The sequence below is a fragment of the Oncorhynchus clarkii genome, chromosome 1, assembly GCF_045791955.1.
Source record: "Oncorhynchus clarkii lewisi isolate Uvic-CL-2024 chromosome 1, UVic_Ocla_1.0, whole genome shotgun sequence".
Classification (NCBI taxonomy): Eukaryota; Metazoa; Chordata; class Actinopteri; order Salmoniformes; family Salmonidae; genus Oncorhynchus; species Oncorhynchus clarkii.
The window spans coordinates 49689521-49707565 of NC_092147.1; the positions used below are offsets into that span (position 1 = coordinate 49689521).

General features: G+C 44.8%; 1 protein-coding gene across 1 annotated transcript in view; it reads left to right on the top strand.

Annotated features, from left to right (window-relative positions):
- LOC139416507 (SH3 and multiple ankyrin repeat domains protein 2-like) overlaps nucleotides 1-18045 on the top strand; it is a 131232-nt gene that overhangs the window by 3150 nt on the left and 110037 nt on the right. Inside the window, exons 2-6 of the mRNA XM_071165193.1 lie at nucleotides 537-743; nucleotides 2437-2508; nucleotides 3486-3594; nucleotides 4060-4211; nucleotides 15674-15841. Coding sequence (XP_071021294.1) covers nucleotides 537-743; nucleotides 2437-2508; nucleotides 3486-3594; nucleotides 4060-4211; nucleotides 15674-15841 — 708 coding nt within the window. The remainder of the gene's footprint in view (nucleotides 1-536; nucleotides 744-2436; nucleotides 2509-3485; nucleotides 3595-4059; nucleotides 4212-15673; nucleotides 15842-18045) is intronic.

The window sequence follows — 18045 nt, forward strand, 5'->3', positions numbered from 1 at the left end:
TATCAGAAATGAACATGCACTCTCATATAAACCCACTAGGATTTTCTGGATAACAGCATAATCCATTGCTATAATCCTTACTAATTGATTGAGCTAATTCCAGTTATTGTTTCCTTCCACCAATACTGTGTAGTGTACACCTCTGCCAAATGACTTCATGAATATGGAATGATCATTTTTTTGTCCAGCTTCTTTTGGGAAAAGGCTAGCTAATTACTGAAGCAGAATATCATTCGTAGACATTTCCATACTGTTCTATACAGGACTTCCTAGTCTATTCTACTGTAAATAAAATACTATATTCACAGCCATTGTCTCACTGGCAGGGAGACGTGTGCTATTGTTTGTCCAGGTCCATCTGTTACCACCTGCTGCCAGAATGGAACATCTGCATGTGTGTGGTAGAAGCAGAAATGTATGCTTTTTAAACCCAACGCCACCTGTCCTCTAATGTTTTGGAGCAGAAATGTATGTTTAAACTCCAGGTTTGGTATGTTAGCATGATCTTTGCATATGTTGTCTTTGTTTTGGAGCAGACATGTATGAGGTTTAAACCCGAGGCCACCGTATGGGTTGCTAAACAACAGATCCTGTGTACACTGACCCAGACGTTGAGGGACGTGCTGAACTATGGCCTGTTTCAGCCCGCCGTGGAGGGCCGCAAGTCTGGCTTCCTGGACGAAGAGCGCCTCCTCAAAGACTACCCTACTCCCACCAGCATCAAGGGGGTTCCAACTCTGGAGGTACAGTAAAAGTACGGCTTTGATCCATCCCTCAGGTCTAGCCCTAACCCTAGCCCGAGTCCTAACTCTAACCCTCAGACTGACTCACCCACCAGCAGCAAAGGGATCCCAACTCTGGTTGTACAGTAAAAGTACTGCTTTGATCCATCCCTCAGGTCCAGCCCTAACCCTAGCCCGAGTCCTAACTCTAACCCTCAGACTAACTCACCCACCAGCAGCAAAGGGATCCCAACTCTGGTTGTACAGTAAAAGTACGGCTTTGATCCATCCCTCAGGTCCAGCCCTAACCCTAGCCCGAGTCCTAACTCTAACCCTCAGACTAACTCACCCACCAGCAGCAAAGGGATCCCAACTCTGGTTGTACAGAAAAAAGTGCTACACCGTTAGTCTGTATTATTAAAACGCACATCCATCACTGATTGCTTCACCACATGCAGTACCTTCATCAGGCTATTACGTTTTGATCAAAGAGTGGATCTTCGTCTTGTCAAATAGATGCGCTCCTGGCTCAAAACATTACACTATAAAGTATGTGGTAGAGCAATCGTGTGTGCATTGCAGGCCCTACTTAAATAACCCACTACGGCTCCATCCCTCAAGTCCAGTCCTCCTGTATTGGCAAACGTAAGTCACTGATTGCTCGACAACAGACCTTTATTAGGCGAGCACAATGTTGTTATGGATTGTGTGTGTGTGTGTGTGCCCTACTTCCTCCATCCAGCACTGCTCCATCCCGGCGGTCCAGTAACACAGCACTGGACATGCTGCTCGAACCCCAACCAGGGGTGCTGTATAAGCACTTCTCCGGGTTGATCATTATCAAAGAATCTAATCTGTAGAAAATTCAGCCACTTAATGAATGATCGAGGGACTGCATCACTATAATAAGTCTTGTTTTCCCAAACAGCTCAGCTGGATTTGTGATGAGGCGGCATAGCGGGAAACTCCATTCTTGGCTCCCTCTCTCTGTTCTTTGTTCTATATAGCCTCAGTCAGTGGTCCCCTGGTATCACTAGTACTTAATTACTGCCTGCCTGGGTGATATTCTCTAGTATAGTACACCTTAGTTACTTAGTATTAGACATACGGATCATACATTCTGGGGCAGTATTCATAAAGTGTCTCAGAGAAGTGGTGATCAGTTTTGCCTTTAAGATCATAACTGAGTCTTTATAGAACAATGACATGGACAGGGGGGGGGGGGGGGGGGGGAGAGAGACACCTGATCCTAGATCAGTACTCCGACAGTACGCTGAGATGATTTTGTGAATATGGGCCCTGGGTATGATTGGGAAGTAATCTTTTTTTTTAATCTCCTTTCTACAGTTTTGTTATAAGAGCAAGGTCTACCACTAACACAATGTGAAAGTTTCCATAGATACAAAAACATCCTCTTGGCTCCCTCTCTCTGCTTTGTTCTATATAAGCCCAGTCAGTGGTCCCCTGGTATCGCTAGTACTGAAGTCTTAGTTACTGCCTGCTTCTTCTACTGGTAGTTGTACACCTTACTTAGTGTTGAATATATGGATCACCAATACCAGCGCCGCAGGGTATGATTATATCTGTTTTGTTAGTCGGGATCATTACGAGTTGATTATAAGAGGCGTTACAATGCATTACAACAACATCATAGTGTATTATACTGTTTGGCTTTAAGTAAAGCGTTACCATTTTTCTCTTCTCCTATTTACAGTTCCGTTACAAGAGCAGGGTCTACCAGCAGCCCAATGTAAACGAAAAGCAGATTGCCAAAATCCACACGCAGGTGAGAAAAATAAATGAGGCTTCATATTCCTTTTTCACTTCTTCTTTCAAGTGCCTTGAATATCTATTGCTGATGTAATTTATTGTATTGGATCAGGTGAAAGCTATATCTTGGACCCTTTTCACACTATATATCCGTCAATGATGGAACCGTGCTGAAAAGAGCAATGTGAAAAGACAATATTAGCCTCAGTAGAGTACGGCTCAGGTCATTACAGTCGTGTGAAAAAGTGATATTATTAACGGAGCTTGTCTCTGAGACTTTCATTGTATTATGAGCGAAAGAACATCTCAGGGCCTTTCTCTGTAATACTGATCAAATCAATACACTATTCGGCTACAAGCTGAATATAAAGTGTGAATTATTGAAGTGCATCATTTCAATGGGCTCAATATTCAGCAGGTATGTGTTTTAACACATAGAACAGGATGGATTATTGGATTAAGACAGAAAACGACTTGAGTCCAGGAGAAATTCTATCCCTGTCCTTCTCGGTCAAAAAGGAATGCCACACTAAATAATTCACCCATCAAATTCCATCCCTGCTGTTTCCCCTGTTCTTTCAAGTACACTCTTCCTTTATGTGTGTTCGTGCGCGCGTGCGTGTGTGGTGTGTGTGTGTGTGTTGGAGTTGTTCAAAGTGTGTGTACTGTGGCTGCGTTAGAGTGCTCTGGTCAGCGTCAGTCCCCCTGTAGTGTCTCTGTCCTGCCTGAAGGCTGCAGGCGAGCCTCTCTCCCTCTGCCTGGCACTGTTCAGCTCAGCTCAGCTCTGGGACCTGCTCTCTTAGCTATTTATAACTGGCCTGGAAAGCAGCACATGTGTCCCTGGTCCCTGGGAAAGCAGCATGAGAAGAACAGCAGTGGAGAGACCTGTGTAACCATCATCTGACCTCCCTACTGTACCAACCTCCCTGTCCCTGTATCACCACCCCACCCTGCTCTCTCTCTCTGTCTTTCTCTGCCCCCTCCTACTCCTAGGCCAACTATAGGAAATTCATGGACCACATTCAGCATCTCCAGCTGGATAAAGTGGTAAAGATGCTGGAGAAAGGCCTCGACCCCAACTATCAAGACCCTGATACTGGTGGTACGCCACACACACACACACACACACACACACACACACACACACACACACACACACACACACACACACACACACACACACACACACACACACACACACACACCTGGGCTCTTACTCAATATTGTGATGTGCACCTCATGTTGTATTATACAGCAGCTGCTGAGAAGTAAACAGTGTCTGATAAATTATGAATAGCTTAGTTTACTGAAAAAGGAAATTAGAGATCACCTCACCTCAAATGTTTTTAAAATCTCAGTTTACGGCTACAGTAGACAATTGCTTGCTTGTGTTTTTGTGCACCTTTATTCTGTAGGACCTATAGGGCTGGTTTCCAGGACAAAGTCTCGTCCTAGACTACAAAGTTATTTCGATAGCCGTTCTTCATTGAACAATAAACTCAGGGTTTCTTCTTTTAAGTAATATCCGTAACACTGAACAGCCCCATGTTGTGTGTTTGTTTTGTAGAAACTCCACTGACCTTCGCAGCCCACCTTTACAATGTGGAGCAGGTCATCGTTGTATTGAAACAAGGTGGAGCACATCTCGACTTCAGATCACAAGATGGAATGACCGCTCTCCACCATGCGGTCAGGGCCAAGAATCAGGCCACGCTGAAGGTTATCCAGCATCTCTATGCCTTTTACAGCTTATATAAAGTCGGCCACAATTCCCCTCTCTACCCCTTCCCCTTGGCCTTACCCTTTGATGTGTGCAGATCTGTATGGTTGAAGCAACATAGTGGAACATCCGCCACTACTGCTTTTCTCCAGACCCTTCAGATCTGCAAACGTAGAAGGGTTAGGACCAAGGATATGGGAAAGAGAGAGAATTGGTATCGGCTGATACCTTTAGATTTTTCTAAACAATCTATCCCATAACAAATCAAATCCAACTTTGTCACATGTGCCGAATACAACAAGTGTAGACCTTACCGTGAAATGCTTACTGACGAGCCCTTAACCAACACCCCACATATAGGAATCATAATTGACAATGTCCTACGCATAACACATGTGAACGACCACCTGGATTTGGTCGGTCGTATGTAGCAAAATTTGAAATGGTGTGTTTTTTTTTTATACATTGGATAAGAGTAAAGACTCATAGCTACAACATGGTATATCATACACTGCAGTTGAGGAACAATGGGGAAGTAATTGAGTTTGAGTTTATTTGTATTTTTACAGGGACAGTGCACATTAATCAACGTTTTAGTAAAAGTGCCGGTTTTAGCCAACCGGCTAATTTTCAACTGCAGTCCCTGGGCAGGTTTTTAAAATTAATTACAATACAGACAATCAATGAGCAGTGAGCACACGCAGAGCAACATAGGACAAGCAAGACATAGCATGCCGACAGAGGAACATAGGACAAGCAAGACATAGCATGCAGACAGAGCAACATAGGACAAGCAAGACATAGCATGCAGACAGAGCAACATAGGACAAGCAAGACATAGCATGCAGACAGAGCAACATAGCACAAAAAGCAACAAGACAAAACCCATAAAAGCAACAAAGTGTTTTCACACCTCACAAGCTACAGACAGCAGACAACATGGAAAGCAGCAATACACAGCTAAGGATTATGTTCACAAATCTGATTGACCTTTAGCCATGTTTTTTGTGAAACTGTGATTCTGCTTTGAAAGTTGATAAACTTGTAACATCACTTTTGAGATAATGGTATTTGCATGTTTTGGTACCTACTAGAGAGCTCTTCTCTGTCTATACCTATTCAGCATTGTTCACACCCAGATACTTTATGTCTATGTCCTGGGAAATTTTCTTGTCACTTACAACCTCATGCTAATCGATCCCGAAGAAGCTTACGGACAATGTCAAATGTGATATAACGAAGCACCTGAGTGAGTTGGGTGCGCAATTACGCAGGTACTTTCCAGAAACGGATGACGCAACAACTGGATTTGTTATCCCTTTCATGCCCTGCCTCCAGTCCACTTACCGATATCTGAACAAGAGAGCCTCATCGAAATTGCAACAACTGGTTCTGTGAAAAATGTATTTAATCAGAAGCCATTGGGCTGTGCTCAGAGTATCCTGCCTTGGCAAATCGCGCTGTTAAGACACTGATGCCCTTTGCAACCACGTACCTACAGTTGAAGTCGGGAGTTTACATACAACTTAGCCAAATACATTTAAACTCACAGTTCCTGACGTTTAATCCTAGTAAATACGCTGTTTTAGGTCAGTTAGGATCACCACTTTATTTTTTAAGAATGTGAAATGTCAGAATAATAGTAGAGAGAATTATTTATTTCAGCTTTTATTTATTTCATCACATTCCCAGTGGGTCAGAAGTTTACATGCACTCAATTAATTGCCTTTAAAATGTTTAACTTGGGTCAAAGGGTAGGGTAGCCTTCCACAAGCTTCCCACAATAAGTTGGGTGAAGTTTGGCCCATTCCTCCTGACAGAGCTGGTGTAACTGAGTCAGGTTTGCAGGCCTCCTTGCTCGCACATGCTTTTTCAGTTATGCCCACAGGAATTTGTGATGGCCACTCCAACACCTTGACTTTGTTGTCTTTAAGCCATTTTGCCACAACTTTGGAAATATGCTTGGGGTCATTGTCCATTTGAAAGACCCATTTGCGACCAAGCTTTAACTTCCTGACTGATGTCTTGAGATGTTGCTTCAATTTATCCACATAATTTCCCTCCCTCATGATGCCATCTATTTTGTGAAGTGCACCAGTCCCTCCTGCAGCAAAGCACCCCCACAACATGATGCTGCCACCTCCGTGCTTCACGGTTGGGATGGTGTTCTTCGACTTGCAGGCCTCCCCCTTTTTTCCAAACATAACGATGGTCATTATGGCCAAACAGTTCTATTTTTGTTTCATCATCCCAGAGAACATTTGTCCAACGCTCTTTGTCCCCATGTGCAGTTGGAAACCGTTGTCTGGCTTTTTTTATGGCGGTTTTGGAGCAGTGGCTTCTTCTTTGCTGAGCGGCCTTTCAGGTTATGTCGATATAGGACTCATTTTACTGTGGATATAGATACTTTTGTACCTGTTTCCTCCAGCATCTTCACAAGGTCCTTTGCTGTTGTTCAGGGATTGATTTGCACTTTTCGCACCAAAGTACGTTCATCTATAGGAGACAGAACGCGTCTCCTTCCTGAGCGGTATGACGGCCGCGTGGGCCCATGGTGTTTATACTTGCATACTATTGTTTGTACAGATGAACGTGGTACCTTCAGGCTTTTGAAAATTGCTCCCAAGGATGAACCAGACTTGTGGAGGTCAACTATTTTTTTCTGAGGTCTTGGCTTATTTTTTTCAATTTTCCCATGATGTCAAGCAAAGAGGCACTGGGTTTGAAGGTAGGCCTTGAAATACATCCACAGATACACCTTCAAGACGTGTAAAAAGCCTATCAGAAGCTTCTAAAGCCATGACATCATTTTCTGGAATTTTCCAAGCTGTTCAAAGGCACAGTCAACTTAGTGTGTGTAAACTTCTGACCCACTGGAATTGTGATACAGTGAATTATAAGTGAAATAAACTGTCTGTAAATAATTGTTGGGAAAATTTATTGTGTCATGCACAAAGTAGATGCTCTAACCGACTTGCCGAAACTATAGTTTGTTAACAAGAAATGTGTGGAGTGGTTGAAAAATGGGTTTTAATGACTAAGAGTATGTAAACTTCCGACTTCACACTACTGCATGTGAGAGTGGATTCTCAGCCCTCGCTAGCAAGAAAACTAAATACAGGCACAAGACTGTGTGTGGAAAATGATTTAAGACTGAGACTCTCTCCAATACAACCCAACATTGCAGAGTTATGTGCATCCTTTCAAGCACACCTTTCTCATTAACCTGTGGTGAGTTATTCACAATTTTCGATGAACAATAAGGTTTTATATGTAAGATGGTTAAATAAAGAGCAACATTATTGTCTATTATTATATTTTTATTTGTGCCCTTGTCCTATAAGAGCTCTTTGTCACTTCCCATGAGCCTGTATGTGACAAAAACTCACACTTATTCTTATGTTTAATAAATGTATCGTAGAGTGTGTGGCAGGCTTACAATGATGGCAAAAAACATTTGAGAGTGCGCTGACCCTGGTGCTAGAGGGGGTATGCAGCTGGAGGTTGATTGTTTGAAGGGGTACGAGACTATAAAAAGTTTGGAAACCACGGGACGGTTGAGCTAACGTGCACTAATGTGATTAGTATGACGTTTTAAGTAACAAGAGAATTTCCCAGGACATAGACTTATCTGATATGGGCAGAAAGCTTAAATTCTTGTTCATTTAACTGCACTGTCCAATGTATAGTAGCTATAACAGTGAAATAATACCATGCTATTGTTTGAGGAGAGTGCACAGTTATGGATCAGGAATCAAGGTAAGACCCAAGTGGAGACTGTGTGAATTAACAATGTTTATTGTAACCACAGGGTCAGGAAAACGACAGGTCAAGGCAGATAGGGGTTGATAATCCAGAGTAGAAGCAAAGGTACAGGACGGCAGGCAGGCTCAGGGTCAGGGACAGGCAGAGTTCAGTAATCCAGAGGTGGAGCAAAGGTGCAGGGCAGCAGGCAGGCTCAGGGTCAGGCGGGTGGGTACAGGGTCAGGACAAGCAAGGGTCAAAAACCAGTAGGACGAGAAATAGAGAGGCTGGGAAAAGACAGGAGATGACAGGACAAACACTAGTAACATGGACAAACAAGACGAACTGGCCCAGACAGTTTTTCTGGGGCAGTGTGCTTTTGGGGGAGTGATTTTACACTCCGGGCAGCTGTGAAAATAGTCTTCCACAGCCCTCCTCATCCCGGGCCAGTGGAACTAGGCGGTGATCCGTTCCCGGGTCTTATCCATTCCCAGGTGCGCCTCCAACAGGTGAACAATTCCTGCGTACAGTTGGGGCAGCAACAGTACCTCTCTAAGTTCCCCCTGTCTGCACGACACCTGATGCAGGGAATGGGCTCCTCCTCCAGTTGTTCACTGGGGGGGGATCGGGACTCCGACTCCGGACCCGTAGATACGGGTTTGTCAACTTGCTTATTGGCCACGCTCTTGTCTTACACCGGCTCGTACCTTTTTCCACAGCTCCTGCCTCCACAGTGCCCTGAACAGTGGACAATCTCGTCCCACGAGGAGGGGTACCCGGCAGCTCCGGTACGGCACCCACCGCCATCTGGCAGCCCCCTTGTGGCGTCCCGATATTGGTCTGTACGGTTGGATACCGCTTTGTGTCACCGTGGACACATGAGACGGACATCTCCCTACCACGTTCGGTCCCCTAGGCCAGCAGGGTCGTGGCTATGAGCGTAACAGGAGTTGACATAGCTCACTGCGTGGCCCACCTCGCCTACGGGGCTTGCTGATGGCATTGAATCCTCTCGAGTCGGACAATTCCATGAAAGGTGCCTCTGAGCACCACACTCAAAACACCCCCTTAGATCTCCATCTACCTGGGGTCGACTGTCGGTTCGAGATATAATGCGGTGTGGGTGTCCTTCCATCCCCTCGGACGGGTCTCCGACTCGGCCCGGCTCCCCTTCAGGAGGGCCTCTGTATTCTGATGCATCTCCACTGCTCCCGGGAGTCCCTTCAAGGTCTGGGGCGTGCATAGATTCGCTGCCCTCTTCATGTCGTGGGGTAGGTAAGAAGCGATCCATGACCACTTTGTCTATGATGGAGAGGGTGGATATGTCGGTTTGGAAGCACGTCCTGGTGATTTGCACTAGGTGGCTGATCTGGGCTCGGGGGGAGGCATCGGCCCCGTACCTCCAGTCGTGGACCAGTTGGGCCCGATGGGCCTGTCTGAGTATGTCGTAGTTAGCTGCCTGTTCGTTGTTAAGGGCCAGCAGACTTACCCACTTCGGCCTTGGCCATCCTTTCCGTAGCGCTGTCCGTTCAAACATGCAGAGGTATGTTTTCGATGTCATCATCCTCCATTAGCTTGTTTAAAAACTGGTCTGGATGCAATTCAGTAGACGTTCCTCCTTGTAGCTTCCTGTTTTCTTCAACAAGGCAAACATTTTGTTGCCGCTTTTCCTCCAGCATTCGTTCCTGAACCGTCTGTTGGGCCCGGGACGAGCTGAACTATCCAAGCTGAACTATCCAAGCTTTCCAAGTGTCCAAGCTTATGCTTCGTAAACGTCAAGCCAGATCTGACCATGTTATCAGAATGCCCGCATTCTTCACCAATGTGGCAGACCAGGGGGTTTGGTCAAGACGTTTAACAGATCAGACACAATTGTATTAGCTCGGTTTCAAGGGTGTTTATTAAATAACAAACAAAGAGAAAAGAATAGGAGACCTCCTCCGGGATATCGTCTTCTGGGCTCCGGAGTCTTGCGGTATCCTGTGGGGAACAAAACCGAGCTCCCTTCGTTATCTCTGGTACTGAGCACGATTATACAGGAGTTACCTCTCTTCCCCCTAGTCCCCAAACTTGTGTGATGCCCTTCTGGCAGCTTTATGGGACTCGTCCAGCTAGTGAGCAATCAGCCCCTTTATTACTGGGCTCTCGAGTGGCTCAGCGGTCTCAGGCACTGCATCTCAATGCAAGAGGTATCACTGCAGTCCCTGGTTTGAATCCAGGCTGCACCACATCCGGCCGTTATTGGGAGTCCCATAGGGCTGCAAACAATTGGCTGGGGTAGGCCGTCATCGTAATTAAGAATTTGTTCTTAACTGACTTGCCTGGTTAAATAAAAAAATGTAAACAATTACAAATTACTCACCAACCACAATCAGCCCGAATTAGTCCTGACTGGAGAGCCCGTTGAGACCTGGCACGTCCAGCAGAGGGAGCCATCGACGCGACAAGTCTCACCCTGGTGGCTAACCTGCTGTATGCCACAGTAGGCATACATTTAAGCTATACAGTACACCACCCCCATTCCATGTATTAAACTTTGACCTACCAGCACCATCACCAACTGTCACATGACACCATCACCCATTTACCCCAAGGCGGCTCAACTTACCCTGTCCCTATGCTCAATTTAGTTTATTAAGTACACCACCACGTTCATGAAAATGGATCACTCCTACAAACAGTGAGTCACGTGGCCGTGGCTTGTTATATAAAGCAGGCAGGTAGGCACTGAGCCGTTAGAATGAAGAATACAAGTGACCTAAGCAATTTTGAGCTTGATATGGAGTGCCGGATCCAGTATCTCAGAAACGGTCACCCTCCTGGGCTTTTCACGCATGACAGTGTCTAGGGTTTACCGAGAATGGTGAGACAAACAAAAAACACCCAGTCAGCAGTAATCCTTTCGGCGAAAAGAGCTTGTTGATGAAAGAGGTCGAAGGAGAATGGCAAGAATCGTACAAGCTAAACGGCCGGCCACAAACAGACAAATAACGGCGAGGTACAACAGTGGTGCGCAGAACAGCATCTTGGAATGCACAACACGTCCATCCTTGTCACGGATGGGCTATTGCAACAGACGACCACACCGGGTTCCACTCATTTCAGCTAAAAACAAGAAAAAGTGGCTCCAGTGGACACGCAATCACCAACAGAGAACAATTGAGGAGTGGAAAAACATAGCCTGGAACATGACAGTGAGTTCAGTTTACTTTAGTGGCCCACACAGTCCCAAGACCTCAACCCAATAGAACATATTTAAGATAAGATGGAACGGGCTGTTCGCAGCATGAATGTACTACCGTCCAATTTGCTGCAACTGCCATTGCGTCAGCATGAACCAACATCCCTGTGGAACGTATCTGACACCTTGTAAAATGCCCTAAAGACTTTAGGTTGTTCTGGAGTCCAAGGGGGGCGGGGGTCAGACCCGGTATTAGATGGGTGTACCTAAACTGGCCGGTGAGTGCATGTAGATATCTTTGTTAGAAAGAATACTATATTTTGACCCGTTGACTACTGCACCTCACTTTGATAGGCCATGAGAATGAGGGGAAATTGGATGTCCCAATCACTCTGGTTCCTGGGCAGTCTCAAGGGCTAGTCGGGCACCTAAAGTACATATGAATCTTTCGACTAGCCTATCGTTGTGCGGATGCTAGTGGGTAGTCCGCGTCTTCCTGTTACCCAGCCGTAGAAGTCTTCATGTGTCCAAAAAGTTGGACCTGTTCCGAAATGGATCCGTGGCTTTCCCACCGGACCCGATATGCATAAATTAAAACATTTAAACGGAGACCTGTTCACGAAATGGACCCAAGGATGACAATCAGACCCATTTTGAAACAACCTATGTAAAAACATATCCAAAAAGACCCGTGCAGGTTCATATCTGAGAGATCCATACAGATCTGAGAGAAGAAAGAGAGAGAGAAAGAAACCACAGACCTGGCACTGCCAGTGGCATCAATAAACAAGAAATATTGGCCAAATAACCAATATTTACGTGCCCTTAAGAAATGCCTCCAACAAATGACAAAAAACCTATTCATTGTGGTTTGATGTGTAGCATATTAAAACTTTATAGCCTATTGTTTTTTTTTGTTTTTTTATCAGGTATGAAGGTACGACCCAGATGCAGACACGTCAAATTAACAATGGTTTAATAATCCAACAGGGGCAGGCAATAGACAGGTTAAGGCAGGCAGGGGTCAGTAAACCAAAGGTGGGGCAATGGTACTGGACGGCAGGCAGGCTCAGGGTCAGGCAAAGTGGTCAGGCAGGCGCGCTCAGAGTCGGGACTGGAGGGCGAGAAAAAGAGAGTCTGGAAAAAGCAGGAGCCGAGACAAAAAACGCTAGTTGACTTGACAAACAAGACAAACTGGCAACAGACAAACAGAGAACACAGGTATAAATACACAGGGGATAATGGGGAAGATGGGCGACACCTGGAGGGGGGTGGAGGCAATCACAAAGACAGGTGAAACAGATCAGGGGGTGACAGGTTTTTACTTTCCTAAAACAATAATGGTCCACCTCACAATTTAGCTGTCAGAGATTTGAGTGCTAAAGGCTTCAGGGTATTGCATTCCTATAGACCTAATAGGCTTAGGCATCCACTGTATGATGTTAATATTTCAAAAATAAATATAAAGGAAGAAACACTTAGGTGCCATGTTCCCGACACCAACATGCATTCTTTATCTTTGTCAGATAGGCTACTACTGCTATACCGATATAGGCATTCAGAACGGGGCTAATTTGTTAATTTTCGATCCGAATATTTTTTTGATGAGCATTATATTGTTCGATTAAAAGAGTAACTCTGTTAGGCCTTCTTCCTCACCTCAAGTTCAACTGTCAAAGTCAGTTGGAGCTCCAGTGCGCACTGCCTTCATTGGCCTGCAGTAGCTAAGGCTAATAATAGCCATACCACACCAAACCTTCAAAAAAGTTTATTTACTGTTAATTTCCTGGTAGCAGCTCTGCGAGTAACAAAGACCCACATTGGAGTAACAAAACTGTCTGGGTAGAGGTCTTTACGGATCAAACAGACCCGAAATTCTGAGATCTGACCCACTTGCAGGTTCATGGCCTTACAGTGTTTCTGCTCGATCATAGTCGCGGCATTCTAGCGCACATTCTGGCGCACATGGCCGTCTGGACAGGCTATCAACTTCTAGAAGCTCCCGGCGTGTTACACAATAGTTATTCTCTGGCTTGTCAAAGATGTGACTGTAATCGGCAACAACTCATTCTCTTTCCTGGGTCATTACTGGCATCCGTATCGAGGATGAACTTAGCGGAACTCAGAGGAACATTATCACTCTCCCCTCAGTCTCGATCTGTCTCGCTCTCGCTCAGATCCCCCTCAACACCCCAAACCTAGTGAGTTATCTGAACTAGGGGCAACTCCTTCCCCCATACATTCCCCTTGAGCCCCCGCGCATAATAGAGCTAAAGGGTCGCTACAATATTGTAAAGCAATAAACCCATTAACCCATGTTAATAACAAGGGTTATGCAGACATGCAGACTGTACAGTAACTGTCCGTTGAAAATCTCACGTTTAGAAGTTAATATTCTGTTAAAACTTACCAAAATAATGTTGACTCATGAAATACCAATCCTGTACCACACTGAACAAAAATATAAACGCAACATTTAAAGTGTTGGTCCCATGTTTCGTGCTCTGAAATAAAAAAATCCAAAATTGTGTGCACTAATTTGTTTACATCCCTGTTAGTGAGCATTTCTGCCAAGATAATCCATCTGGTGTGGCTTATTAAACAGCATGATCATTACATAGGTGCACCTTGTGCTGAGGAAAATAAAAGGCCACTCTAAAATGTGCATTTTTTTTCACATAACACAATGCCACAGATGGCTCAAGTTTTAGGGAGCATGCAATTGGCATGCTGACTGCAGGAATGTCCACCAAAGCTTTTGCCAGATAATTAAATTGTTAATTTCTATTCCATAAGCCGCCTCCACTAGAGAATTTGGCAGTATGTCCAACAGGCCTCGCAACTGATGAAACTGTGGGTTGGCACAACCAAATAATTTCTACACAGAAACCGTCTCAGGGAAGCTCATCTGCGTGCTCTTCATCCTCACGCTTCTCCAGTGTGCTCTTCACGGATTAATCCTGGATTCAACTGTACCGGGCAGATGGCAGATAGTGTGTATGGTATTGTGTGGGCGAGCGGCTTGCTGATGTCGAAGTTGTGAACAGAGTGCCCCATGGTGGCGGTGGGGTTATGGTATGGGCATGCATAAGCTATAGACAATGAACACAATTGCATTTTATGTATGTGTAACAGTATAGGCTTTACGTCCGTCCCCTCGCCCCGACCTGGGCGCGAACCAGGGACGCTCTGCACACATCAACGGTCACCCTCGAAGCACCGTTACCCATCGCTCCACAAAAGCCGCGGCACTTGCAGAGCAAGGAGAACTACTACTTCAAGGTCTCAGAGCAAGTGACGTCACCGATTGAAACGGCACTAGCGCGCACCACCGCTAACTAGCTAGCCATTTCACATCGGCTACACTCACCCCCCCTTTTGACCTCCTCCTTTTTCCGCAGCAACCAGTGATCCGGGTCAACAGCATCAATGTAACAGTATAGACTTTACGTCCGTCCCCTCACCCCGACCTAGGCACGAACCAGGGACGCTCTGCACACATCAACGGTCACCCTCGAAGCATCGTTACCCATTGCTCCACAAAAACCGCGGCCCTTGCAGAGCAAGGGGAACCACTACTTCAAGGTCTCAGAGCAAGTGACGTCACCGATTGAAACTCCACTAGTGCGCACCACCGCTAACTAGCTATTTGATACAGTGACGAGATCCTGAGGCATGTTTGGGATGCTCTGGATCGACGTGTAATCCAGCATGTTCCAGTTCCCGAACAATATCCAGCAACTTTGCACAGCCATTGAAGACTAGTGGGACAACATTCCACAGGCCACAGTCTCACCCCCCTCTACCATTGATCAACTTTATGCGAAGGAGATGGTGAATGGTGGTCACACCAGATACTGATTTTTTTTTTTTTATCCGCGCCCCTAACTTTTTTTTAAGGTATCTTGCATATCTGTATTCCCAGTCATGTGAAATCCATATATTAGGGCCTACTGAATGTATTTAAATTGACTGATTTCCTTATATGAATTGTAACCCTTTGAAATTGTTGCATGTTGCGTTTATATTTTTGTTCAGTGTATAAATTGGAGAAAAAACACTTAAAAAACACCACTTGTATCTCAAACAGACTGTTTATTTATTTTTTGGACTATTTCCTCCTGTCATCATCCTGAGGAGGATGAGCTGGCCAATAAGCGGGCTACTGCATGAATGTTTTTAATGACCAGTATACGCCCACACCATTCTGTTGTTGTGGTTCGCCCACACCATTCCAACACAGAAAATCGGCTATTTAACTTGCTTGAATACAATTTCTTTGGAAGCAAAGCTATTTCACTCATATTGTAATTAATTATAGGTCATCTTTTATAGAAATCGGGAAACATTGGACAGTTACTTTAAATAAAGTGTAGCTCAGGGCTGAAGTTTCTCCTGTGTACAGATCTAGGATGTATCAGCTTCCCCAAACCTAACCTTAATCATTAGTGGAAAAAATGTTTAACTGACCTAAGATCAGCAACGTCAACTTAAACCTAAATTGCTCACCCTAATACTCTCTGTCGCCCCCCTCAGGCTCTACTGGACCTGGGCGCATCTCCAGACTACAAGGACAGCCAGAGTCTCACCCCCCTCTACCATACAGTCTTGGTGGAGGGAGACCCAAGCTGCTGTGAGCTGCTACTGAGGGCCCACGCCACCGTCTCTTGCCATGACGAGAACGGCTGGCACGAGATACACCAGGTGTAATAATCGATTGGATTTATATAGAGGTAGCCTAACGGTTAAGAGCTTTGGGCCAGTAACCTTTTGGGCCAATAAGATGGCAAGGTGGGAAAATCTGCCATTTGGCCCTTGAGCAAGGCAGTTAACCCCCAACAACAACTACTCCCCGGGCGCTGATGACGTGGAAGTGTATTAAGGCACCCCCCCCCCCCCCCCCCCCGCACCTCTCTGATTCAGAGAGGATTGGTTAAATGCAGAAGACACATTTCGGTTGAATGCATTCGGTTGTGCAACTGATTAGGTATCCCCCTTTCCCGAAGGGTTTTACATACAAGTGTTCTACATAATGGTTTAGTTGAGAGTCTCAAGTTACAGCGCCTGATACAGTACTAAAGCAAATTAGCCAAGCCATTGAAATTATATGGACTCCCTTGAATAAGCTATCTTGTCTTTGATTAGATATAATTCCGCTTTTGGTAGATGTTTCACTTTATGAATTGCTTTGGTTGAGAAGCAAGCTTGGCTAGATCATCAGCAGCAAAAACAACAGTAAGATAGCTCAGCTCAGTTGGTACTCTGACTGACATCTAGTGTGCAGAGCAAGACGATACAGTTGAGAATATCCGTAGTCTACCGACTCCTGTTTGGTCATTTTCTATGATAGTCCCGGTGTGAAAGCTAGGCTGCTGTATAGATTGTTTCATTTTCTTTGTTTATGTATTTGTGACAGACGTGTAGATATGGACATGCCTTTAAAAAAAAAAAGTTTTTACCTCCTCTCTATTAGTTCGTTTGTATGTCAGACCTGTAGGTATGGACATTATTTGACATGGTCTCTGTGTTTGTATGTCAGACCTGTAGGTATGGACATTATTTGACATGGTCTCTGTGTTTGTATGTCAGACCTGTAGGTATGGACATTATTTGACCTGGTCTCTGTGTTTGTATGACAGACCTGTAGGTATGGACATTATTTGACCTGGTCTCTGTGTTTGTATGACAGACCTGTAGGTATGGACATTATTTGACCTGGTCTCTGTGTTTGTATGACAGACCTGTAGGTATGGACATTATTTGACATGGTCTCTGTGTTTGTATGACAGACCTGTAGGAATGGACATTATTTGACATGGTCTCTGTGTTTGTATGTCAGACCTGTAGGTATGGACATTATTTGACATGGTCTCTGTGTTTGTATGTCAGACCTGTAGGTATGGACATTATTTGACCTGGTCTCTGTGTTTGTATGACAGACCTGTAGGTATGGACATTATTTGACCTGGTCTCTGTGTTTGTATGACAGACCTGTAGGTATGGACATTATTTGACATGGTCTCTGTGTTTGTATGACAGACCTGTAGGAATGGACATTATTTGACATGGTCTCTGTGTTTGTATGTCAGACCTGTAGGTATGGACATTATTTGACATGGTCTCTGTGTTTGTATGTCAGACCTGTAGGTATGGACATTATTTGACCTGGTCTCTGTGTTTGTATGACAGACCTGTAGGTATGGACATTATTTGACCTGGTCTCTGTGTTTGTATGACAGACCTGTAGGTATGGACATTATTTGACCTGGTCTCTGTGTTTGTATGACAGACCTGTAGTTATGGACATTATTTGACCTGGTCTCTGTGTTTGTATGTCAGACCTGTAGGAATGGACATTATTTGACATGGTCTCTGTGTTTGTATGTCAGACCTGTAGTTATGGACATTATTTGACCTGGTCTCTGTGTATGTATGTCAGACCTGTAGTTATGGACATTATTTGACATGGTCTCTGTGTTTGTATGACAGACCTGTAGTTATGGACATTATTTGACCTGGTCTCTGTGTTTGTATGACAGACCTGTAGTTATGGACATTATTTGACCTGGTCTCTGTGTTTGTATGTCAGACCTGTAGGAATGGACATTATTTGACATGGTCTCTGTGTTTGTATGTCAGACCTGTAGTTATGTACATTATTTGACCTGGTCTCTGTGTTTGTATGTCAGACCTGTAGTTATGGACATTATTTGACCTGGTCTCTGTGTTTGTATGACAGACCTGTAGTTATGGACATTATTTGACCTGGTCTCTGTGTTTGTATGTCAGACCTGTAGTTATGGACATTATTTGACCTGGTCTCTGTGTTTGTATGTCAGACCTGTAGTTATGGACATTATTTGACCTGGTCTCTGTGTTTGTATGTCAGACCTGTAGTTATGGACATC